At 39.5% G+C, this 26,155-nt stretch overlaps 1 protein-coding gene across 1 annotated transcript in view; it reads left to right on the top strand.

Moving 5' to 3' along the window:
* The window catches only part of SENP7 (SUMO1/sentrin specific peptidase 7), a 42,057-nt gene extending 19,103 nt beyond the window's left edge, over nucleotides 1-22,954 (top strand). The window contains exons 9-23 of the mRNA XM_009891629.1: nucleotides 552-706; nucleotides 1,687-1,833; nucleotides 3,342-3,375; nucleotides 4,203-4,376; nucleotides 5,881-6,143; nucleotides 7,210-7,343; nucleotides 8,539-8,655; nucleotides 11,145-11,264; nucleotides 13,475-13,567; nucleotides 14,404-14,615; nucleotides 15,043-15,095; nucleotides 15,429-15,466; nucleotides 15,696-15,764; nucleotides 17,945-18,095; nucleotides 22,817-22,954. Coding sequence (XP_009889931.1) covers nucleotides 552-706; nucleotides 1,687-1,833; nucleotides 3,342-3,375; nucleotides 4,203-4,376; nucleotides 5,881-6,143; nucleotides 7,210-7,343; nucleotides 8,539-8,655; nucleotides 11,145-11,264; nucleotides 13,475-13,567; nucleotides 14,404-14,615; nucleotides 15,043-15,095; nucleotides 15,429-15,466; nucleotides 15,696-15,764; nucleotides 17,945-18,095; nucleotides 22,817-22,954 — 1,898 coding nt within the window. The remainder of the gene's footprint in view (nucleotides 1-551; nucleotides 707-1,686; nucleotides 1,834-3,341; nucleotides 3,376-4,202; nucleotides 4,377-5,880; nucleotides 6,144-7,209; nucleotides 7,344-8,538; nucleotides 8,656-11,144; nucleotides 11,265-13,474; nucleotides 13,568-14,403; nucleotides 14,616-15,042; nucleotides 15,096-15,428; nucleotides 15,467-15,695; nucleotides 15,765-17,944; nucleotides 18,096-22,816) is intronic.
* Nucleotides 22,955-26,155: the final 3,201 nt, after the last annotated feature.

The following is a 26,155-nucleotide window of genomic DNA, read 5'->3' as shown; positions in this document are numbered from 1 at the left end:
CAATTACTAGTGGTATGCTTAGGTACTAGGAGAACTTAGGCATGACTGACTAGTTGAAGCATATGGAACACCAGACTGAAGACAGAGATCATGTTGTCTGTAATGTATTGTGCAGGTCAGAGAATAGTGCCAGTGTCACCTACTGGAGTGTAGAGGGTCTTGTCCTTGAGAAACAGGATGGAGGTGATTTTTAAATTGCAATCCTTATTCTGCAGCTGATTTTGTGGCTATAGAAAATCAAGCTTCTACTTTTTAGGGGTGCTTAAACTGAGAAAAAAATATTTTCTCTTCTTTGAAGCGGCTGTGTTGTGGCCTGTTTCTTCTAATAGTTAAATAATTTTCAGGATCTTGGGTAAAAAGTGTTAATAAAGATACAAAGCAGTACTTGTTGCATACACGTCCACACACGCAGACCTTGACTGGTTTGTGCAATGTACTTTGATATTACATACTGCAAGAGAGAATTCTTTGCTCATCTGAAATCCACATTGGATGAAATATTCTGAAGTCTGCATCTTGCAGTACATGTATACTTCTTTTTTCCTCTTTAGTTGTTCTTTCCAGTGATGATGAAGATGGACCTTCTGAACCAAAGTGCACAGAGCTGGTGCAGGATATCACTGACATTAAAGAAACAGACCAACAGTCTGACTTCTGTTTATCAACAAAACAATTGGAAGACAAGATGGAAAGTCATACGGAGCAGGTAGTCCAGTTTTTGGCCTATGTTTTGTTATGCCAACCCTTTAATTTATTTCTGCAATGTTTATTTGTTCTTGCACGTTAGAACAAAAGTGAAATGCTTAAAGCAGATATGATTAGTTCCAGCAACCAGCAGTAGCTGCAGTAATTTATTTCACAGATAGAATTCTGGACAGCCTTCAGGGGTCTCTGGCTTGAGTGTTTTTGCAGCATACACTTTATTTCAAAGTTTGAAAATTAACACTTGGAAATATTTAATGTGACCACACAGGAAGGACCAAGTAGTAATCTGAGCTAGAGGTGAACGTGATGAAGATATGTCTGTGGAAAGGTTTTTTTCACACAATGTTTTTTATAGTTATCATAGTTCAGGTCAGTAGTTTCTTCTTGTCGTCCAGTCCTCTGTTGTAAGTCAGTGCAGGGAGAGGTTTAAGGATCTTTGTTGACAGCAGGCAGAGATTGGTAAAGTTCCCTTTCCTGCATGGCCAGCAGTGGAATTTGAATCTAAAACTAACCATAAAGGTTCTTGCCCCATTTTGGGCTTAATTAGCCTTGTGCTGCTTGATTTGACCTTTATTTGCATTATCTCTGCAATCCTGGAACAAGACAGAAGAGACAGTGTGGCCTCTTCTTACAGATGCATCATTTTGATCATAAGCATTGAATTGGATTCTGTGCCTTTGATATCAAAAGAGGGAGATTTTTTGTTGCTCTGTTGTTTGAGTTTTTACTTGGCTCTAGATTAGTAAAGAGCACAGGTTATGTCTTGGCAACAGGAACTTTGGAGGTGCAATAAAATAGTATTAGGCGCTTAAGGACATTGTCAGTAATGATTGTAATATTTACAGCTTTTTAATATGGAATTCTTATATGGAAGTTGGCTTTGGGGAGTAAATTCTTACAAACATACAGAGAAAATTCCTAAGGTTACAGGAGGGAAGTATCTCATTTAAATCCCCGTAGTAATTTTACTTTTTTCCCCAGTTTTTAACAGAGTCAATTGAAGATACATGTCCTATCAGCTTACCTTCTGGAAGCACACCTAGAAAACAGATGAACCTGGCATTGGATGTTGAATTTGATAGCCTATACATTGGGAAATTTAAATGGTTATCAACAGGTCCTGCTAGGGTAAGTTGTTCTATTATGGTGATATTTTGAGAATATTTAAAAATTAAAATTCTAGTTAAGCAATGTTAGTGGTACTTAGTGTGGAAGCACTGCGTTTTGATTATTGTTGCATCAAATTGCTTTGGCTAAACAACGGAGTGTGGAGTCCGTTACCTCGTATGTTTGGATTTCTGTCAGTAGAAAAGCCTAACTGGGATTTTCTGTGACCCTAGTTTTCAGAGGTAAAGGTTCTGTATAAATGCTGTACTGGAACAGAAATCATATCGAGGAAGCTTTTTGTGAGTTCTAATGGAAAATAATGGCCATGTTAGAGTTAATGTTGCTTGAAATAAACACCAATTACTTTTCTCAGAAATAGTACAGATATTAGAATAAAGGAATTTATAGTTATCAGAGTTCAGATGTATACTATGTGCTAATCTTTACTTTTAAACAGAAAATTACTCATTTTGTAGCTTTAAAGAGCATGAAAATAACTCTAAAAACATTAGCGCATAGGCAACATGCTACTCACAGGGTGTAGAAATATAAGTGAACATGTACTTCAAATGGAGTACCAGCTGCAGGAGTTTCAACAGGTCTTTGGCTCAATCTGTATATTGCGATTGAAAAATAAATGTTTGAACACGTGTGTCTATTTTTTGCCTGCAGTAAGACATTTTGAAATCTTGGGTCATAATAGTAATAATTACAGCTTTTCACAAAACAGCAGTTTTGTGCAGCAGTTCTCATGCAGTAATGCAGACATTTCATGGAAATTTCCTAAATTATTATGCCAAAATCATTTGAGGCGTGAGTTGAAATATGTTTAGAATCAATGCTTCTAGGTGGAAAGTGAAATTTTTCATTGAAAAAAACAATTTTGTGCTTGCTGTGGTAATGTAAGAGAGATGTCTTCACTGAATGTATATGACAACCTTCTGTCAAAGTGACAATAAAGCATTCTTTATTTAGCAGAGTCTTCTTAACACAGCAGCAGTGTAAGTGGAAACTTCAAAGGCCTTTAATTCAAAGTTTAGTGTAAATAGTAAATTAACACCCCAGTATCGGACCGTTTATATAGTGTCCTTAATTCAAATAGTGCAGCTGACAGTCTTTGTCATGGGGTTCTTACAACTAAGCTCTTTTTGTCCCAAGTGTTCATCAATTTTTTTTTTTTTTTTTTTAAATTAAGGAGCCTGTAGGCAGCTCTGCAACTTTCTGCGTATTTCTCAGTGCTGAGCATCTCTGGAATTCAATTAGATTCTGCAATATGTATTTAGGAGTGTTGTTTTAGGTGAAATAGGCAATATTAAGTCTCAAATTAGGCTATTGGACTTGGCAGTGTTAGGTTAACGGTTGGACTTGATGATGTTAAGGGTCTTAACCAACCTAAATGATTCTATGATAGTATTTTCAGTTTATTTGACTATTAGCAAAGAAAAATGTGCAGATAATTAAAATTCTTACTTTGTTTTAATCAATTTGTAAAAAGTAAATTAATTTATATTTTTGTAATCTTATTTCAGTTTACAACCAAGTATATTTCTATCCCGTTTCAAGGTAAGAGAATCTTTTTCTTCAGCTTTCTCTTAACTGTATATTTAAAGTATTGCATTAAAATACTCAGTATATATTTATATTATGAATAATTTATGGTCTTACTGCTTGCAGAAAGACATTAAATAATTTTTAAAAATTAAAAAAAGTATTGGTGTCTACAGAGTAAGCATTAATAACTTAGCAGCAGCTTACACTTGTAAGGCGAACTTGTAGTTTTAATGGCCTTGCCTCATGCATTTCTGCATATGTTGTGTTGAACCCATAGTAAATATGACTATGCATCTTTTGGAGGTGAAATGTTAATCTTTTCAGAGTAGCGTTTTAGACCCTTAGATTTATTAAAGAAAAACATGTGAGTTGACTAAAGCTAAGAGGAATGTAACTCTAGATTTGCATTCAGTGCATTTTCCAAAGGTGATGTGTTGTTTCTGTATCTTGTAGGAGAGGGTTTGTTAGCCGTTCTGAATTGGATTGACTAAAAGCAAATAGGTGTTCATGATTTGTAGTATTTTTTTCTATATTTGTAGGTATTAACTGTGGTTATTTTGAGGAAAAAATACATTTTTTTTTTCATGAGGAATCCTGCGTTTACATGTTTAGCTTTTGGCGTTACAATCTGGTAACTTTGTTTTATATAGTTTATTACAACTGATTTAAGTATTAAATTCTGAAGACATTTTATGTAATGTTAAGAATGAAATCTACAAGTACCGTTTTAATACTCTGATCATACTTATGTCTTAGTATGTAATTACTATAACGTGTTTGACTTTATAATTACACATGGCTGTGAAAGATATGGTTATTTTAAATTCTATTTTCTACAGTGGCTCTTAATAAGAATATTGAGCTGACAGTGGATACTCTGGATCTGAGAAGGTTTGGCTTGTGGAGAAGTGATGGTGCCTCTTCTTCAGCAGCTATCATTTTCCTTTGGTTGTCTGTGGATTACGTAGAAAAGATTGAAACCCAACTAGGCAAGTTAGTCACCAGCAAGCCATGTGAGTAATCTCTTTTCCTTAAACGCAATGAAAAAGTCTAATATATGGCATGTCAATAAAGTGATTATTTTACAGTTGTGCTTCTGGAATACTGAGGAAAGCCTATAGCTTTTTAAAGATAAGTTGGTCGGTTTTGCTTTTCTAAAGTGTCTCGCTATACTTGTATTTTGAAGCAAAACCTAACATAATGTGATTCAAAACCACTGCTACTTAATAAAAAGACCTTGCAACACAGTTCAGTTGTAATCTGCGTGAGGAGGCCATCGAAAACTGGGCTTGTGTATAAAGTATCTCTCCCTTTAAAATAAATGTTTTAAATATCCATACTCTTGAGTAATGTATATGCTAGTTGAAAGGCTTGGCCGGTAAAGGTTGATTTGATCTTTGACAAGACTACCATTGCATTATTATTGGAGAAAATTTCCACTAAAGGCCAAATGGGCTATTTAGTCTGTAAGGTCTTATGGACTGGCTCTATTTGTTTTTCTAGCATGAAGCTCTGTAAAACTGAGTATACCTTTTGCTCAAATATTCAGAGCGGCACAATCATACAAGGTTTTGTCATTTTGCAATGATTTTGCCAATGTAATCTGACAAAATGATGATGTCAGAATTGCCTGTGTGAAATTTAACAGTGTGTTTACCCTGTGCAATCAGCACCTGACCCCCCTGTGCTCTCATCGTTAGAGATACACAGGCAGTCTCACAGCCAGGGCTGTCCCTTAGGGACCTCCTCACCCCCCAGGCTCTCAGGGCACTTCACCCATTCACCTTGTTTGGCTTGATCTTCACTAGCAATGGTCACTTGGACACAGGCACTTGCTCCGGTTGCTGCACTCAGACTTACACATCAAATCCCTCACCTAGGAGGGAGTTAGAAAGGAATTTAGTAAGAAGACAGGACAGACTGCGCTGATCAATGCACAGGGCATGGCCAGACAAGTGTAATGACCAGCAAAGTACTTAGATGTGACTGGTGTTTTTAAGCCCTTAGCCTTCTATTTTTGCACACTTGTTCCCCCTACAGTCACCTAAACCCATCCCTTTGCCTGCCTTGGTTCTTCCCTTAACTATCCCATAAATAGTCCAGAGCAATCCCAAAATGTTCTTCCCCGGCATCCCATCACATATGCCATACACCACAGCAGCAACCCGCCCTCAGTCCAAAAGGTTCTCTGGCCCTGACCCATCTTGATGGGTTTCAGGTCTGGGCCCTGGGGCTGAGGCTCAGACTCTCCTGGGACAGCCCTGGGAAGGGCACAGACCAGGTGTCCCTTCCTCCTAGTCCTTAATGTGGCTTCCTGCCTGCCACCGTGCCCCTGTGCTCCTCTGGGCTTGTGGAGGTGGGCCTTTGGTGGGTTGATGGCCACTGTGATGAACCCAGTAGGGTATTATTTGTGCTTCCCCTCTTGCCATCGTCTCTTTGTGCTCCTTTGTGAGTGTGCAAACAAGTTTTTATCACGAAACCTCATAGTTAATACTACCCATTCTCTCATTTTTCCAGCCAAATCTAGTGAATTTGTATTTCTTGAACTCTCCCGACTGCTCACAGAATGGGAAGAAGACAGACTGACTGAACTGATTACAGATGTGAGCAAGAAGAACAGAGCACCAGATCTCCCTGAGTTTTTGTCTTTGAAGCAAGCATTACCTTTGTTTAAGGACCTTTCTCCTGAAGAGAACTCTTTCATGAGTTACAGTAAGGATCTACTAAAGCAATGTATGCCAAAAGAGAATACCTCAGATGCTCCTGAGCCTGCACTTCAGGTTAGTGAGTAGCTGTTGCTTGATTCATCACTGCCTGTTGGCATTCTCATATTCTAGTAAATTTTAGATCAGCCAGTTGCAGAAAATAAATTCTTTCTTAATCAATAGGTCAAAAAAAACCTCAGTCATGTTTGTTATTTCTCTCTGACAACGGGGCAAAGTTTGCAGTAAACTAGATTGTGTCCACAGAGGGATAGTGTATAGACCTCATCCGTAAGTGGCAAATATTGAAGCTTTAGGTTCATGGTTGTGTGTGCCTAGAACCACAGGGGTTTCCTGCCCCTGTGGTGTCTCCAGGGCAACAGATTGGGAGTTAATAAAAGAATGAGTGATGGAGCCTTTTTCAGTTGAGCTTGAAGTGAAGGGGTGTAGTGGAGGAGGAGCTCTGTGTCTTGATCATTCCAGATACATCTAGATGTTCTTTTGGGGGCTCCACAGCTTGAAATGCTACATCATTCCTAAGGCTGCTGGGGAGATGGGGCTCTGCAAGTTAGTGTGTTAGTACATCTCCCTCTGAGGGGTAAATGTCTCAACCCAATCCCACATCATTGTCACTTTAGAAATTACATATGTTTGTTCCCATCAGGAAAAAGCACAAAGACCACAGATCAATCTGGCTATGAAACTGGGAACTTAAAAATTGAGCCAGTCAGTTCAAATCTGTATCATTTTTAGGCATATTGTTAAGAACTGGATTTTCAAACCTTCCAAGCATACACAGATACTAATAAGACAGTCTGATACTTGACTGGATCCTTTCAGGCCCTTTTTCTTCTCCAGAATGAATACTGCGTCAGTTGGCTGAATAATGCTTAAACAGTTTCAGAGAGAGGTTATGAACAGATGAAGACCTGTCATAATTTTTGAAGGAACATAACTTTTTTATTGTCTGAGCAGGGGCACATTTGCCTAAATACTGTTTACACTTCTGCTCTCCAGCAAGATTCCTCTTCAGTGATGTAGGGTACCCCTGTGGGCTTCAGGCTTGGGTTTTGTGTGTTCTGTGTTACATATCAAGGTGTATAATGATTTTTACTATTATTATTGTTTGGATTTTTGCTGGTAGGAATCAAAACCAAAAGTGGCCAGGCGCAGTTATGCCCTTGCAAATAAGCAGAATAGTGGTTGCTATGCTATCTCTCTGTCTTCTGCACTGAATGAAGAATGGAAAGAAGTAAGAGAAACCGGAGCAGTTAAGAAGTAAGTATATTTCATATAAATGAGAAGGTGAAAATAAAACAAATTGAATAAATGAGTTGCTGGAATAAAAGCCCTGTCTTAGGTACCATTTAGTTGATTTGAAAGTGTTGTGTGAATGTAGTTATTCCTGTTTCCGTCCTAATAGTTAACAGACAAAATGGATGTGTTACAGGGACAGAAAATCTCACAGAAATTAGAGAATACCTGAATTGTGACTACAAGCTGGTAACATGGATGCATCAATGGGAGGGTAGGGACCTTATGGCCTCTGTGAGTGTCCATCTAAGTCCGTATTACAGCAAAACTTGCTAACTTAAACTGAGCCTTTTTTTAAAATCTAAACAGTGTTGTTTTCACTGTTCTGTCACGCTCAATCTATTTATAACTAGTTTGTCATACAATTTACTAGTTAGTACAGGAGCTTGGTTGACAAAAGACATTAGAAAATGAGAACATAACTGTGTAATGTAGCAAGATACTATGACAGTGTTGACATGCCTCAGTTCTGTCTGCACTAGCCTGTTAGTCCTTATACTTCTAGTACGGCAAACATTAGTGAAGTAAATTGCTCTTAAGAACTCTTGCCTTTTGCTGTCACTGTTTTTACTGACAGTATAGCAGTTGGTTTTGTTTCTGCAACAGCAAAAATGCGAAGTTCATGGTTCCAGTTAAGTAATATGATTGTTAATCTAGAGCTTTTAAAATACATTTTAAATACTAGCATTAGAAGTAGCTTGGGCAGTTTCAAACCACTTACAGTACATATGCCGCATGGTGCGTAAACCCAAATTTCCTGCTTGGAAATATGGGAGTCCTTATTGGAGTCGTAACAAGTAGAAAATCACTGTTCGTTCATACCATTTGAGAATATGTCCCCTAGTCTTTCTTCCCATTTTACATATCCATTTGTCATTACTTTTATCAAAAATAGAAAAACAAGGTGAAGGTAAAAAATAATCTCCTTTTCAATAGTTTTCTCAAAATTTCAGTGTGCAGTGGGGTGCATATTTCTTTTGTAACGCTTAACTGTTGGAGGAAGAAATGGTAAAGGACTTTTGAGTTAGTGAACAGTTTTGAGAATTACTACTTTTAACAGGTTTTCTAGAAAATCTTCTACATGTAGAACAGCCAAACTAAGACGAATGTCATGTAAAAGACAGTTTGTCACTGTTATAATGCGATTTGTGTTTTCTAGTTTAATTGTTTATCCACCCCCACCTGCAAAAGGAGGACTGGGAGTCACAAGAGAAGACCTGGAGTGCTTAGAATATGGCGAGTTTCTCAATGATGTCATCATTGATTTCTATCTTAAGTAAGTAACCACAGCCTTAATTGTACACTTCTTTCTGGGACCTGATCTGGACTTGAATGTTACTGTAAATACTGGTCACTAAATATGACACAACAATTTTAGAAGTAACAGTATGATGAATTTGTAAGCTGGACATTTTTTAAAGCTTTTATGTATTTTCAGCAGTTTCATTTGTTTCAGTTTCTTTCTTCTTGTCCCTCTAAAGGGCTGAGATATAACCCAGAACAAATAGCTGGGGAGAAAAAGCCTCTTGGTGACCTCACAGAACAGAAAGTGCTGAGCAGATTTAAGCAGGCAGTGGAACAAAGTAGAGGGTCTGTACTAGGTAGTTTATTTACTAAGTTTGCATGAAGTGGAGCATCCTCTGCTATTCTGTCCAAGAGTTTAGGAATTCTTCTGATGCACAGCTCCTGCAGAAAGGAACACAGCTAATACTTCTTGAGGAAGTTGTGCTTGGCTGACCTGCTTCATGCCATCCTGCTAAAGTTGCTTGTGAAAGTAAGTTTCCCAGAACCAGCATTGTGGGCCACCATTCCCTAAAGCTGAGATTTATGTTCCCTGTGCTGAATTAACCTAAGCAGAATTCTGGCTTTTTTGAACGTTGTCTGCAAGAATTGTGTGTTGCTTGGCATCCAGTGTGGCTGCAGTAACTGTGAGCAATAGAAAGCCAGCCAAAACCTCTTGTCTAGAGGAGTGGGAAAGGAAATGTGTACCAGAGTGTTTCAATGTGGTTTTACAGCAAAGCCATCTGTATTTTTCTCTAAACTAGAAATAAAACATGCAGCATGGTTTTCTCAATAGCTGTAGCTTTATCTTGCCAGAAAAGGAAGATTTAAATAAAGGATTTTAATGCAATCATTGCAGAAACCTCTCTGCTTTTTAAACTTTGTTAGACTTCTCACATTTTTAGTTTTCATTGTGTTGCATGCTGTATCATGTATTACTGTACTGCCCAGGTCATCGGGTGGAGGTGGAGGCACCTTGTGCAGGATGACTGCAATTATGAAAGCTTCAGCCTTCTAGGGTGACAGAATAAGCACTCAAGCTGATGCTTATAGAAACATGATCAACAGCAAAATCATGCAGAATGAATACCTGTAGAATATTTGTCTTAACTTTCACATGCATAACCTGTAGAAGTAAAATGGACAATTTGTAGTACTGAACTGTTCTATGCTTTTTGTGTATGCAGGAGTGTAACACTCCATCGGCTTATATTTGGTTAGGTTTTCAAACCTGTCTTAATTGCAAGGGCTAGAAACCTAACTCTAAAAATAAATTCAGAAGCATTAATACTGGAGCACAAATCTGAGATAGAAAATAACTGCGTTCTTAGTAGTTGCTTTGCTGTTACATACTCTGGTGATGTCCACCCACATGCATGTTGAAAATAGAGTAGAAAGAATAGGTTGGGGTCAGTACTGGGACCAGCACTATTTAACGTCTTTGTTGGTGATGTTGATGTTGGGGTGGAGTGCACCCTCAGCAAGTTTGCCAAGGACACCAAGCTGTGTGGTGCAGTTGATGCACTGGAGGGAAGGGATGCCATCCAGAGGGACCTGGACAGGCTTGAGGGGTGGGCCCATGCAAACCTCATGAACTTCAACAAGGCCAAGTGAAAGGTCCTGCACGTGGGTCGGGGCAGTCCCAAGCACAAATACAAGCCGGGCAGAGAATGGATTGAGGACAGCCCTGAGGAGAAGGACTTGGGGATGTCGGTTGATGAGAAGCTCAACATAAGCTGGTAATGTGCGCTTGCAGCCCAGAAAGCCAACTGTATCCTGGGCTGCATGAAAAGAAGCGTGGCCAGCAGGTCAAGGGAGGTGTCTCTGCCCCTCTGCTCTGGAATACTGCATCCAGCTCTGGAACCCCCAATATGAGAAGGACGTGAACCTCTTGGGGAGAATCCAGAGGAGGGCCACGAAGATGATCAGAGGGCTGGAGCACCTCTCCTGTGAGGACAGGCTGAGAGAGTAGGGGTTGTTCAGCCTGGAGAAGAGAAGGCTCTGGGGAGACCTTATAGTGGCCTTCCAGTATCTGAAGGGTGCTTACAAGAAAGCTGGAGAGGGACTTTTTCCGGGGGCATGTAGTGGTAGGATGAGGGATAATGGCTTCAAACTGGAAGACAGTAGATCTAGATTAGATATTTGGAAGAAATTTTTCACTCTGAGGGTCGTGAGGCACTGTAGCAGGTTGCCCAGGGAAGCTGTAGATGCCCCATCCCTGGAAGTGTTTGAGGTCAGGCTGGATGGGGCTTTGAGAAGCCTGGTCCAGGGGAAGGTGTCCCTGCCCATGGCAAGCGGGGTGGAACTAGCTGATATTTAAGTTCCTTCCAACCTAAAGCATTTTATGATTCTTTGATTAGCGACTGTGAAAGCAACTGATAGTAAGCATAACCTGATAAGTCATTAAAAGAATTGTCCTTTTTTATCAGTGACGGTACTTTCTAGAAAAGGAATTTAATAATTTCCTTCTTTTTTCTTTGATAGATACCTGTTGTTGGAGAAGGCGCCAAAACATCTTGCTGACCGTGTACACATTTTTAGCAGTTTCTTCTATAAGTGCCTGACCAGGATGGAAAAAAACTCTGAGGGGGATCTCAAAGTTTCGTAAGTTCATTTTAGGTGCATTTGTGACCAGAAATAAGCTGTCTGTTGATGCCACTTTGAAGTTCTGCAGATCATCACCTAATTAGTATGTAAAATAGTAATTGGTGTTCTCCAAAGGATTAGTGGTTAAATGTTGTAACTCACAATTTAAGCACGCTGGTGTTTTTCACTAGAATCTATTTGTGATTCATACTGAGTATGAATGAAAATGTTATCACCTTTCTCCAACTTTATCTGAATCTTTACTTCAGACAATTATTTATGTATTTTGATGTTTTTATTATCAACTCAGAATTTTGCAAGGTATGCATCATTTTATGAAATAGCACTTCTAAAAATATTTTTAGATATACCATATATTTCATTTTGCATATTGGTAGTAAATTATCATCCAGATTTTTAGTAAGAAAATTTTCTTGCACACCAAGCTTACACGTTTGGTTTTTAACACTTAAGCACACTGGAATTTCAGAGTTTCACAAAAAAGTGTCATTGAGAGCTCGAGAACTCTGTATCACTTTGTGTTTCCAGCTAATACTATGTAAAGGGTAGGAGCATCCCTACCACACTTCCCATTCCTTCTCAATGCTGATGTTTGGGCATGGAGCTTGCCCTGCCACTTCACTTACAGTGATGTTCTGCCAGCAACTTTCATCCTGTTTTCATCATTCAGCTTATCGAAGCCTTTTTTCTGTTTCTCTGAAGTGATTTTTCTTCTGTTACCCATGAAGTCCCCAGGTTTTTCATTCTACTGGCAAACGAGGCCACCTGCACAAATAGGTGTGCCATCTTGTTTGTGTTAGTCACTGCTGGGTGAAAGCTACCTTAAAGGGAAAAAAAATGCAACTTCTTCAGTATTTTCAAAGATGTCTCAAAAATTCAAGAAGCTGTGCTTAAGAGAATGTCTTCCATCATTTTACTGACCCTGAATGTTCTGAGGTGGAGACAAAATTATCCACATTAAGAATACTGTTGTACCTTGATCTGATTCCTTTTACATGGCTGGGCTGTCCATAACCTTCTTTAGGAACTAGAATGGCACTCCTAATTCACCATGTTTTAAGGACTGTATCTACTCCAGATCAGGAGATGTCTTTGGAAATTCTAGTTTTGTGTTTGGACTTAGATACTTACCTGGTGATTACAGGTAGTTTGGGTTCTGTTTGTTTCTGTGGGGTTTTTTTGGATAAATGGATAGTGGAATATTGGGCTCCTCACTGTTGTAAATGGAATTAATCTCAACAGGTGCAGCTACTTAACTTAAAGACCCTTTACTTCTTTTTCTTCACACAGCTCAGGCAGTAGATTGGGAAAGCTCATTCTATAGGTGCTTTCCCAGGTTGCAAACATGCTTTCCCCTTTTAAATTCCCAGTGCTTCTAGAGTCCTGTAGCAGATGAAGTTTGCAGCAAGTCTTCGCTTAATGCTGGTCCATGCAGAGTCCCACAGCAGTTTGTTTTTCCATTCCTCTCTCCTTTTCTCCCGTTCCTCCTATGCTGAAGTTACGTTTCTTGATCACAGATCAGGATGGAATCAGAATGGTAGTAGGGATGTGTCCTCCATAGAGTGAATTTTGCTTTCGGATCATATTGGAGCAAAGTTCTATGAACTGTCGGTTTCTATTTCGACTTTTGCAAACTAAGAAAGTCGAAAATCTAAATTTATGTTTCTTCGCAAATTTTTCTTGTTCTCCTAGTATCCTGTCTTTGTGCTTTACATCTGTAGAACTGGAAATGAAATTGCTCCAGCATTTAAAGTGCAGGCCTGGAAGGAATCTATGACCCTGTGCAAGGAATGTAGCTTTTTCCTTCAATAGATAAGGTTGTTTAGACAGGCCTTCAAAAGTGGTATTGTGAAGTTTAATTCGTGGATGTTTATAAATTGCTATAGGTCTGTTTTTATAATGGCTGGTGTTTAAGGTGTTTTTGCATTTAGTGTAATAAATAATAATTACTGGATAAATAACTACAAAAAATCCTGTCACATCTATGGAGGATTTTTTTCTAGAAGAGTTTAAGATAGTTTGGATATGATTTATTAGTCACTTGGGCTTAAGGGTATGCTGATGTATTTTTTCCTCTGTGAGGGAAATTTCAAGAGTAAATGAAAAACCCATTGAGGGATTGGGAAGATGTAGGAGTACTAACCCCTGTACCCTGCTTTAACTAAAAAGAACAAATCTGAACAACAGTTTTCATTTGGTTTCTGCAGAGCAGCACAGAGAAGACACAGAAGAGTAAGAACATGGACGCGTCATATAAACATCTTCAGTAAAGATTATATCTTTGTGCCTGTGAATGAGGAGTAAGTATGTGTTTTAGACACCTTTTCTGATATTTAGATTTAAATATTTGGGTGTTGTGGTGATAAAAAGATTTATGGCTGTAAGCTTGGACCATTGGAAATGAACACATTAATTTTTGAAGAAGTAATGGGTGTGGAATGAGTAATTTTGAAGTCTCTTCAAAAGCTAATATTTTTATTTAGCTGTCTTCAGTGATCTTTGCATTTTTGTGTTTTATTTTACTGAAAATGGCTTTTATGTATTTTTCAAAATAATTTGTGTGCCATTATGATGAATCCTGTGCACTTAAGTAATATTTCTATAAAGAAATCATGGCAATTCACAGTGTTAATTAATCAGGAGTAGTACTTTCATGGTCTGTGCCTTGGCCTGGTTAAATAACTGACCTGCATATGGAAACTCCTTTAAAACTGAATAGTCATTGAGGGTTACGTATGTAAAACAGCTGCAGAAAGAGATAAGGCTGGAGGCATGCCGTACCCTCAGCTATATTCAAAACTGGGATCACCATCACAGATTATTTTATTACTTTTTTTTTTTACAGGGTGGGATGGGTGGTGAGACACTGATAAATTGCTGTGGTGGGTTTGGTGCTTTTTTTAAAAGGAATTGCTACTTCTTTTTTGCTATTATGCCACAATGCAAAGTAAGATAAAAGTGAGAAGATTAGTAGGTGATGCTGTGAAGGAACATGGCAATGACGGTTATGTGTCACAGAACAGTTGTCCGTGAACTCTCGATGTTATAAAAACTTTTCATATCCTTTTCAGAACCAAATGTTCAGAAACAATACAGTTTTGACATTTTTCCTCCCCCTCTCCCCACTGCTGGGCAGGTCTCATTGGTACATGGCAGTTATCTGTTTCCCATGGTTAGAAGAAGCTGTGTATGAGGAGTGTCCCCATCAGGATTCATTATATCACCAGGCTCAACTGTCTCCACTTCGGTCAGAGAGTGAGAACACTAGAACTGGTTCAGTGTTGGCCTTTCCTGGTCACTGCAAGGATGAAGAAGAAATGAATGCTAACAGGAGTTTATTCTCAAAAGGTAGGTAATCTAGAAGAAAATTATGTCAGCCCATATACAGTTCTGATAGTGTCTTAAGCCTTGAAGGAGATATATGATGTCTTAAAAAGTATCTTTCACGTCAAGATTGATGTAATATGTTTTTGTATTACCATGTATAGCAAGGAGTACACTGCATTCTTGTTGTCCACCATTCTGGAAAATACTGGAAGGGACATGTAAAATAAGTAGCTCAGATCCCACCACGAGTAGGAGGTTCTTGGATTTCAGTAAGAATTTTATCAGGAAAGAAGGCCCTCAGTAACTCTGCTATTTGAACATTCAGAAGGGAAGCAAAATCAGCTTATACTGCACTGTTGTGTTTTGAATACTAATAATAATGAATTTGAAAACAAAAATGTTTGTTATGAAATATTTTAAGACTTTTAAATTTGGTCTTTTGTACTAGGTGGCAATGAAATTGCTGCTTCTGCTTCAGTCCTGGATTCAGGGATTTCTAAAGTAAGTGCCTTTTTGTACTGACAGAGGAAACATATATTACTCTGTTTCTGAATACTTTGAGACTTGACCAAGTGATTTTGCGTCTTTTTCTGCAGCAGCTGTCAATGTTTGCGTGGCCTGCAGCTTGTGCAAGGCACTTAGGATTAGCTTGAATTCCTCATTTGCCTACCTACGTTGCCTATGCTATGCTTTCATGTATTTTTAAAAATTATTTATCAGTTTCTGTCTTTCTGAAATGGGAGCCTGTTGGCTTCACCTTTAAATCTGTGAAGACATTTAAGTTTATAATTGTTGTAGGTTTTTTAAGGTTATTTTTATTTTCTCTTCTCCCAGATCTCCTTAAGTAATTCTGAAAGGCAGATTTGTAAAAGGTATGTTTCTGTTTCATACTAATATTGTATCATTAAGTTATATTAAGAAATTCTGCAGTAATTCAGTTATTTGTCATAAAGCCACAACTATAGGAACTTGTCCATTTATTGCCATGTTTTTCAGATATTGATGCTCTTGTTAAGCTGTATTCAAACAAAATATTTGCTTCAGTAATATTGGTAATGAAAGGCTACAGTGATTTTTTTGTTTGTTTTTTGTTGTGTACAGGCCTTGCATACTCATCTTAGATTCTCTGAAAGCTGGTTCCGTGCAGAAAACAGTTCAGGTTTTGAGAGAGTAAGTAACTGCAGTTTCTGTTTATTAGAAAGAGATACTGCTGGGCATATTTCTATGTTCAAAATACTTTTCTCTGTAAAGGTGTACATTTCTAATGCTAGAGGAAAATCCATAAAGAGCCACGACAAAGAAAATTGTAATAGCAATACAGAGGCTTGTGTGAAAAGCCTGTCTTTGTTCTGCAACCTAAATATAATGCAAAAATTGTAAATTGGACAGTTTTTTTGAAATTAAAAAAAAAAAAAAAATTGAAGGGGGGGGTGGGGTGTTGGGTTTTTTTATCCCCTCCAGTTCAGTAATGGAGGTTGTTTTTAAAGGCAGAAACCCAGATTCTTCAAAATGAATACTTTGAAATTTAAATGATTAATTTTCCAAACGGCTGGTCTTCATTTTTTTTGATGGAGCTTACAGAATTACAGTGCTAAGTCCACTCCTATCTATGTGTGAAAAAGTAGATGGTAGACTGAAGCTTTCTAAAAGCTTGATGTGTCAGTGTAATTATATTGGAATGGTATTGTTTGTTTTGAAAAGAGAGAGTAAAAGTATATTCAGTCTTTTATATGATTAGTATGTAAGTATTGGAAGAATGTCTTCAAACTTTCAGTACTTTTATAGGCTTGTAATAACTTTAACATCTATCAACAACTTTTTAAAAAGTTGCTAATATTGAATATTTGAAGCTAAACAGAATTGTGCTTTTTGTTCTCTGTTGTATTCACTTCACTGAAAGGAACAAAAATCTGTAAACCAAACAGTACATCCTTCTTGTAAAAGCAAATTCTTCAAAATACTATGTGAGGGTTAGATGAGAATCAGAAATTTTGTGAAACCTTTTCCCTAGAGAGGTCTCTGCATCATGTGTGTCTTGTCAGAAAGAGTGAAATAACAATTTTTTATTTTTTATTTTTTTAAATCTCAGTGGGATGTATTAACTTAGTGCTCTATTCTTTGAGCTACCCCTGGAGTTGAAATTCCAGAGAGGGTCATTTCCTGGAGTTCAGAGACATGTCATGAAAAGTCAGAAAGCAAAGAGGGGGTTTATGGTTTGTGAGATCAGAGAAGTTGGAAAGGAGACATCTGATGCCTTCAATTTGCAGTTACACCCTGAAAGCGGAAATGTGGAAAACTGATTCAGGGGTTCCATGACCTCTTGTTTCCTTGAGTTGGTTTTTGTTGTGTTTTGGGCAGTGGTCAGGCTCAAACAAATTAATTTTAAGGTCTGCAGTCATAGGTTCTTGCCGTTTCTAGGGAATGTGCTTCACTGATCTTTGAATTGTTTCATTTTTGCCTTCTTTTCAAAGTTGCCATTTTCCCCAAAAGTGTTTTGGGTGTTTTATGTATTTTTATTCTCGGAACTGCAAGGACTTGGGGCTTTTACAAATCAAACACAAGGTCTGACTTAATGTATATATTTTTTATTTCCTAAAGTCAGACCTTATGTTTGATTTTCACAATCCCTGAGCCTTTGCAACTCCGACTAAAGTCAGCAGAAAAGTATTAGGTAGCTGTTGCCTTTTAAAATCAGACCCTTTATGCTTACGATCCCATCTTCAAAATCAGTGGCCAGCCCAGAAGGTGGGGCCAGTGAATTGCTACTGGAGCACAAGAACAGTAGAAAAGTCTGATAACAAAGAAGTCATAGTCATTAAAGAAGTCTTGATATACCTTGTACACTAGGAGGTTGCAAGGGTTATATTGGTGCCATTGTAACTGAAGTTGTTTGTAAGGTGAATTCTAAGGGGGTTTTTTAATGGTTTGCTTAGGTTAGAAAACCACTGCTGGCCGTTCAGGATGAACCCAGGAAAAATCTTTGTGATAGGTAGGAAAGATTACTTGACTTCTTCCTTAGTTAAGGTTTAAAAATGTCCTGGTATCCTCATAGCTTGAAGAAACTCAGCACAGATAAGTGTTTGTTTTTAAATCATGTCATGCATCTTCCTGTTTTGTATATTAAGTATTATGTAGTAGTGATGCCTCTGTCATAGAATGTCATAGAATATTGGGTAGTGGAAATTGTGGTGTTCCTTGTATGATTTTTTTTGACAGATTCTGTGGAAGAAATTGATTAAAGCTATTTTAGCTTTTTCACCAGCTCTGGAACAATATTGAGTAGTACTCCAAAATGCATTGAGCTTGGGAGTTACTTCTCAAGTATTTAATCTGTTTGCTTTCTTTTGTAGGTACCTTGAAGTGGAATGGGAAGCTAAACGAAAAACACATCGAGAATTCAATAAATCAACAATGATTGACCTGTGTCCTAGAGTGCCTAAACAAGATAACAGCAGTGATTGTGGGGTCTATTTGCTGCAATATGCAGAAAGCTTCTTCCAGGTACAAATAGAAACTACCTTCCCCGGTCCCTAAAATCACCTTAAACCTGAAAAAACTATTTCTGAGGGAAATAGCCAGACACAAAAGCCTGTGATGCTCAACCTCAAAAGTGTCAAAGCCATTTGAGGAAGAGGAGATAAAACCCGTTCTTCAAGTAGTGACAGAGGTCTTTGTGTCTGGAGCACAGTTTATCATCTGTGTTTGTTAGCAAACATTTCTGACCTTGTAGTTTAATGTTGCTCTAACATCAACTCATTCAATATCCATAACTATTTAGGTGTGTTTGGAATCTATTTAGTTTACACATTTCTGGCCAACAAATGTTACAAAGGCATCTGTTCCATGCATCTCTTCTTGTAGCCTCTAAAGCTTGGTCAGCTTGTGCATTGACCTTTGAGTGGCTCTACAGGCTGCAGCTTCTGCAGGAAGGGGGGGAAGATCCTTAAAAGGGAAGGCACAGAGCTAAGGGAGCCTCTTTTTCCTGTTCAGCACATACCTTTGAACATCTGCAGACGCTGAGCTTCAAGTACTGTCTTTTAGGGGGTCCTCAACTCTTCCTCCCCCTGATCAGTGCACTGCCCTTTTGCTCTATCCTTTGAATGGCTCTGCTTGTTTGATGCTTATACATGTGGTCCACATTCTCTCTGAGAGTCCTGTGCATGGAAGGCCTTGTGTGGGACCTTGGCCAGTGGACAGATTTTTCTTCAGTGGTAGAACAGATCATTATTCCAAAGTGCCTGTACACTAATGCACACAGCGTGGGAAATAAACTTGGGGAATCAGAGATCTGTGTGCAGTTGCAGGGTTGTGATCTTGTTGAGATCACAGGGATGTGATGGGATAGCTCACATGACTGGGGTGCTGTGATGGATGGATACAGGCTTTTCTGGAAGGATAGGCTGGATGATGAGGAGGTAGAGTTGCCCTTTATGTAAGAGAGCGGCTGGAATGCATGGAGCTCTCCCTAGGGTTGGATGAGAAGACAACTGAGAGCTTATGGGTCGTGATTAAAGAGCAGATTAATATGAGTGACCTAGTAGTGCGTATCTGCTGTGGGTCACCTGATCACGTAGAACAAGTGGATGAGGCCTTCTACGGGCAGCTAGAAGCAGCCTCATGTTCACAGGCACTGGTCCCTGTGGGGACCTTCAACCACGCTGACATCTGCTGAAGGGACAACACAGAAGGACATAAGCAATCCAGGAGGTTCCTGGAGAGCATCGATGACAGTTTCCTGACCCAAATGATAGAGGAGCCAATGAGGAGAGGTGCTGTGCTGGACTGCATACTCACAAGCAAGGAAGGTCTGGTTGGGCATATAAGGGTCAAAGGCAGCCTTGGCTGCTGTGTCCATAAGATGGTGGAGTTCAGGATCATGAGAGGAAGGAACAGGGCAAAAAGCAAGATCACAAGCCTGGACTGTGGCCTCTTCAGGGATCTGCTTGGAAGAGTTCCATGGGATAAGGCCCTGGAGGGAAGAGGGGTCCAAGAAGACTGGTTGGTATTCAAGGAACACCACTTCCAAGCTAAAGAACAGTTTATTCAAACAAGCAGGAAGTCAAGCAGAGATGCCAGGAGGCCTGCATGGATGGCGGAGCAGCTCCTGACAAAAGTCAAAACATAAAAAGGAAGTATACAGAACACAGAAGCAGGGACAGTTAGCCTGGGAAGAATATAGAGACACTGTCCAAGCACGCAGAGGCATAATTCAGAAAGCCACTGGAGTTTAATCTGGTGAGGAATGTCAAGGACAACAAGAAGGGCTTCTATAATTACATAAGCAGCAAAAGGAGGAGTAGGGAAGATGTAGACTGACTGCTGAATGGGGCAAGGGCGCTGGTGACGTAGGATGTGGAAAAGGCTGAGCTTCTGAATACCTTCTTCATTTCACTCTTTACTAACAAGGCTGGCTTTCAGGAGTCCCAGGCCCTAGAGACTGGGGAAAAGACTGGAGCAAGGAAGACCGCTGATGGAAGAGGATCAAGCAAGGGAATACTTAAACTGGACATTCATGAAAGTCCATGAGCCCTAGTGGGATGCTCCCATGAGTGCTGAGGAAGCTGGCTGATATCATTGTGAGACCACTTTTTATAATCTTTGAATGGTTGTGGCAATCGGGAGAGGACTGGAGGAATAGAAATGTCACTCCTATCTTCAAAAAAGGCAGGAAGGAGGACCTGGGGAATGACAGGCTGTTCAGCCTCACCTTGATCCCTGGGAACGTGGAGCAACTAATCCTGGAAACCATATCCAGACATGTGAGGACAAGAAGGGGATTGAGAATAGTCAGAATGGATTCACAAAGGCGGTGGGGGAGTCATACTTGACCAACCTGATAATATTCTATGATGAAATGACTGACTTGGTAGATGAGGGGAGAGCAGTGGGTATTATCTGCCTGGACTTCAGCGAAGCCTTTGACACTGTCTCCCATAAGATACTCAGAGAAACTGATGGACTATGGACTGCATGAGCAGACAGTGAGTTGGATTGAAAACTGGCTGACTAGATGACTCCCAAGGGTGATGTTTAGTGGCGGTTGCTCTAGTTGGAGGCTAGTAACTAGTGGTGTACCCCAGGAGTCAATACTGTGTCCAGTCCTGTTAACATCTTCATTATTGATCTGGATGTTGGGACAGAGTGCACCCTCAGCAAGTTCACAGGTGCCACAAAACTGGGAGGAGGGGCTGATAACACCAGAGGATTATGCTGCCATCCAGAGGGACCTCAAGACTCTGGAGAATGGGCTGACAGGAACCCATGAAGTTCAACAAGAATTGTAGAGTCCCGTGCCCAGGGAGTAGCAACCTCAGGCATCAATATATGCTGGAGGTCACCCAGCTGGAAAGAAGCTTTGCTGAAAGGGACCTAAGGGTCCTGGTGGACACCAAGTCAAACATGTGTTAGCAGTGTGTCCTTGAGGCAAAGAAGGATAGCAGTATCCTGGTTTATGTTAGGAGGACTATTGTCAGCAGTTCGAGGGACGTCATCATTCCCCTCTTCTCAGTGCTGTGTCCGGTTCTGGTCTCCTCAGTACAAGAGAGAGATGAAGCTATTGGAGCAAGTCCGGCAAAGGGTCACAAAGATGATTAAGGTATGCAGCATCTCTCCTGTGAGGAAAGGTTGAGAGAGCTGGGACTCTGAGAGAAAGCTCGGGGCGGGGGGGGATCTTATCGATGTGTACAAGGGTGGAAAATGGACAGAGCCCTCTTTTCAGTGGTGCCCAGTGACAGGACAAGAGACAATGCATACAAACTTAAACAAAGGAGGTTCCTCTGAACGTAAGGAAATCACTTTTTTTTTACTGTGAGGGTGACCAAGTGCTGGTACAGTTTGACCATAGAGGTTGTGCAGTGTCTCACCTTGGGGTTATTCAAAAGCTGTCTGGATGTGGTCCTGGCAACTGGCTGTAGGTGGCCCTGCTTGAGCAGGGGGGTTGGACCAGATGACCTCCAGAAGTTCCTTTAATCCTCAACCGTTCTGTGATAGATGAGTTGAGCTCTTGTGTAGGTGGGAAATGAAACTCTTTACCAGTGCAGTTGAACTGCCCACTCTCTAACAGTGGGGTCATGTTCTGCATACAGGTGCAAGGCCAGGACAAGGTGGTTGTAATTTGTCCTAAACATAGCAGGGCTCATAGACCACAAATCATGATGTGTTTTTTGCTTTGCTTTTTCATTTTATCATAAAGTACTTTATCCAGAGGAAGGAGAAGATGAAATATAAACATGGCAAAAGAATGAAGAGGGAAAGTGTTGTTATAGAGACGGACACGACACTCAATATCCAGTTACAGCAATTGTCCCTCTTTATTTTACAAGCAGTGCTCTTTTATATCCTCTTAGCTGGTTGCTTATCTGTGCATATATTCTAACATTCTATTTTTGCCCAATCGACTCACATCACACACCATTCAGCCAATACAATTGTTGATCACAAGCTGTTCATGCTCTGGGAAAAGCCAGGATGTTTGCCACCCCTTATCTTGTTTGCTCGGATCTTCTCAGGATTCTTCTGTCTCCTCAAGGGTACACGGGTATCTGTTCAGGGTCAGTGTTAAACTTGTATTTTGATCCCTTGGACCAGCCGAGGTCTCCTACAGGAAAGAGAGAAAAAATTGACTTTGGCAAATCAGATGTGGTGTTGTGGTCTTACTGCCAAAGCTGCCAGCATCTCTCAGCCGTTTCAATTTGCTGTCCTCTTTTGTTCTGAATTCTCCTCCTCTCATGTCCTGCTAAAACTGCTGGCAGTGTTCTTGCTTCTTTGTTCTTCTATCAGACAGACCAGCTCATGACAGAAAAACACATGCTTGAGGCAGTAAAAACTCATCATGCTTAACTGCTGTATGCTTGGTCCTTCCCTATAGTGTGATTGTACGTGTGTGTTTTGTGACCAAAGTGCATCTATCCCTCGCTGGATATCAAGAGTATGTCTAATTGTATCATAGTACATGGAATCTGCCTTGAATATATGCTTATACTGCTGTATCTTTAAGAGAAGTATGGTGACCAGTTTGGTGTTTACCATGAGTAGCTTGTGGTAAGGGTGTGTATATATGTGATCACCATGGAGGAACTGGAATTTGATGTTGAAACCCGTTACTGTCTCATGGAAACTTGTTTGTGCCTCCTTGGTCTCAGCAGTAATGGAAGGGTTTGAAATTCTTTTTGAGGGTTGCTTTAGGAAATTCATGCTGTAAATATTCCTTTTTCTGTTACCAGAATCCCATCGTGAACTTTGAACAGCCACTGCATCTGGAGAAGTGGTTCCCTCGTCAGCTGATCAGAAGCAAAAGAGAAGAAATTCGAGACCTGATCTTGCAACTACACTTTCAACAGCGTAGTGGCAGCAGCAGCTAATAAATCTGATAAGCCAGACCTGGCAAAGAACACTGCTGTATAGAGTAACTGGAACTCTGCTTAGCAGCATTTGGGCTCTTTCTGCCTTGCAAGGAAGAAGAAAAACAAACCAACCAACCAACCAAACAAAAAGAACCAAAAGAAGTATTTTCTTTCTTCAGTGTGTATTTATTTACAGAATTTTTTTCATTTGGGTTGTGTGGTCATAGAATGCAGTTGCAGGAGGAAAGGAGAAGGTTGTATATAGATGTGTAAATATGTAAGTTATAGCTAATACATAAGGCTTGCTAACTGATTCTTTACTTGGAATATGAAAGCTGCGTACAGGTATGTGCCACAAGGATGTAAAAATATTTTCATCTTTTGAAGCCTATTCTGTACAATTCTTTATAAACATGGATGATTATGTAGGAGTCTGGCCTGAAGACAGGATTTTGACCCTATACTATGTCTCTTCTGATTTTGCAGCTCATACAGATAGAATAAATACTATGTATTGTTTTAATTTAAGAATCTAATATTGACTCTCTTTAGAGATGTATTTTTTGTTTTGTTTCTGATTATATACAGAAGTAGTCTGCATGTGTCAGAAAATTCTGCCAAGATTTGAGGCCGCTGAATTTTGGTGTTTTTATTTGTATTTTTTCCCTCCCTAGCTCTTTCATCATAAAAAATTTGCTTGAGAGTGACCATTGAAATCTTTTAAAGTTGAGAGTAGATTTTTTTTAAATTATTTTTTATTATCAGATATTAGAAGAAATCTTGCTGTCAAAGTACATGCCAAGATAAGACATGTAGGCAGTAGATTTTTTTTAATGCTATTCACCTTATTTTTGGGAGTTACGCCTGCAAATCTAATGGCATCACTTGCATTAGAAAGGCAAGCAGTTGTGGCTCAACAGCCTCAAAAGTTTGAGGTGTTTTACTGAAAAATAAGGCCATTTTCATTCAAAAAGGTCGTTATGTTACACATGTGTTACACATGTGTTTAAGGACTTATACTTTTCTCAGCAGCATTGAGTAAAGATGCCCCAATATTTCAGTGTTTGAACTTGGACTTGATTTGATAAACTAGCACAAGTTTATTGTTGTCTTAATACGTATTTATGTAGTTTTGCTTTAAACAGTGATCGCATAAAGCTTCAAACAAACATTTTGACGTGCACACTTCTTATGTAGTTACTGCACGATAGAAGGTGACTGTTTTAAGAGGATGCTTCTCACTGTAAGTAAACTTCAGTCTGATCATACCTTTCAGAAGGACCATGTGTCAGATAACCACCAAAACCACCTGTGTCACAAACCTATCTACAAAACCAGAGCTCTTAAAGCTGGAAGTAGGCTAGAGAGTTAAAATAAAAATTGAGGGCAACTGAAAGATGCGAACATTTTTATGGCATTGCAGAATTCTCAGGGCCCCTTCCCTCAAGGCAACTCTGAAACCTGGCATTTGGAAAATCCAGTTATTACCTCAGGTTCTGTACAGTCATCAAAAAAAATCCCCCACCATTGTTTCTCAAACCAGGAAGCATTCTTTCTGGAGAAGAGAGGCAATTTTAAAACAAAATAATTTGCTGAGCACAGTTACCTTCTGTATAGCTGTGAGCAGCCTAGTGCAATTACCGTGTGGGTTTTGTCTTTGTTTCTACTTTAATTCTGTAGTTTATCACTACCCCCCACCACCACCACCACCCCCAACATCTGTCCCCCTCATCCCAGAGTTTTTGTGTCTTTCATCACCTAAATCACATCATCAGCATTACTTACAGGGATAATGTGTGTATTTATTATCAGATAGATGAAAGATAAAATGCAGAAATGTGTGCCCTTTCTCTACACCTTTTCAATTGATGCATATTTTCAGTGTTCCCTTATGACAAATAGTTTGGGCTTTTTCTTATGGTAAAGTTAGTTTTTATCATAATTTGTTATTTTTTAAATTGAGTGGTTTATAGACATTTAAAAGCAAAAGCCATGTATAAACTTTTCTAAATTGGTTTTATAACATTAAAGGATTGCCTTTGTAGATTTGTTAGAGATGTGCTATGAGAATGTCAATACTTTTGATATTAAAATTATCTCCAGAAGCTGCTGAATGTGATTGTTACCATTCTTTTCCCAGCTGCTGCAAATAGCCAGTGAGCTAAGTGTAAGGTAGCCCATCTTACTGCTTTTAAGATATATACACAGTACTTCTCTCTCAACCCAAATTTGTATCAGAGTGATTATTTGTTCTCCGGTCCTTATAAAGGCTTACAGCTTCTTGTGGCCAGCAAGGCTGCTTTTTGACTCAGGAGCCTTACAGTTGTTTTCTGTAGTCAGGCTAACAGTCCTGACAGCTTGAGTGACTCGCCGGGGAAATGCTTGGGTCCACCAGCTGCAACCCACCCCATCCCAGCCATTTGCATTTGACAGGTATTTGATGGTCAAATGGAAAAAGTTATACTCCAGGTACCTTCATGCTTCCATTTTAGTTGCTAGAACTCCCCAAAGATAACTTTGAGCATGTATAAGGCACCAGACTGACTCCAGGACCTTTTTGCACATCTCCTGCATCTCCATTTCCTGTATTAATTCCTGTTGAACTGAAAAGGTGGAGTGGCATAATACTTTTCCTCCCAAACCAATCTTTGTAAGGCTGTTTACCCTACACCATGTAGTTTTGGTTTCTAGGCAATGAATTGTGCTCAGAGTGTTCAATGTAGCTGTCAGTTTCTTTAAAAGAAACTGCTATGTCCTGGCTGTGTGGGACCAGAAACTGGCATCCATGAAGAAGTCTAAGTCATGGAGGTCCATTTAAGGTACTGTTGGCAGGCATGACACAAAAAACAAGGTGGGAGAGAAAGTAACTTGTAGGAAGTAAATTGTCCAGGAAAAATATGAAAGAACCCTAGTTCTCATCAAGAACTGGAGAAGCGAATCATGAAAACTGCAAGTGTGCTTTTCATAAAGTGTCTGTGGACTGCTGTGTTTTTCCTCTGGAATTGCAGGTATAGATTCATTGCAGGCCATCTCTCCTTTCTGGTACTCGCCTCCTAGAATTTGACCCTGAAATGAGCTTGCAGTACTCAGTAAGTACTACGCCTTACAAAATAAAAAAGACTTAAAAGCCACAGTAGTAACACTTCTATCATGGTTATGACAGGGAAGCAGAATGTTGCTTCTGGCAAACCTCCCTACTCTCCCCCCCTGCCCCCCCCC

This window comes from Charadrius vociferus, unplaced genomic scaffold, assembly GCF_000708025.1.
Source record: "Charadrius vociferus isolate BGI_N301 unplaced genomic scaffold, ASM70802v2 scaffold329, whole genome shotgun sequence".
Lineage (NCBI taxonomy): Eukaryota > Metazoa > Chordata > Aves > Charadriiformes > Charadriidae > Charadrius > Charadrius vociferus.
Note: the sequence above shows the minus strand (reverse complement) of the source record. Positions and strands in the feature narration are given on the sequence as shown.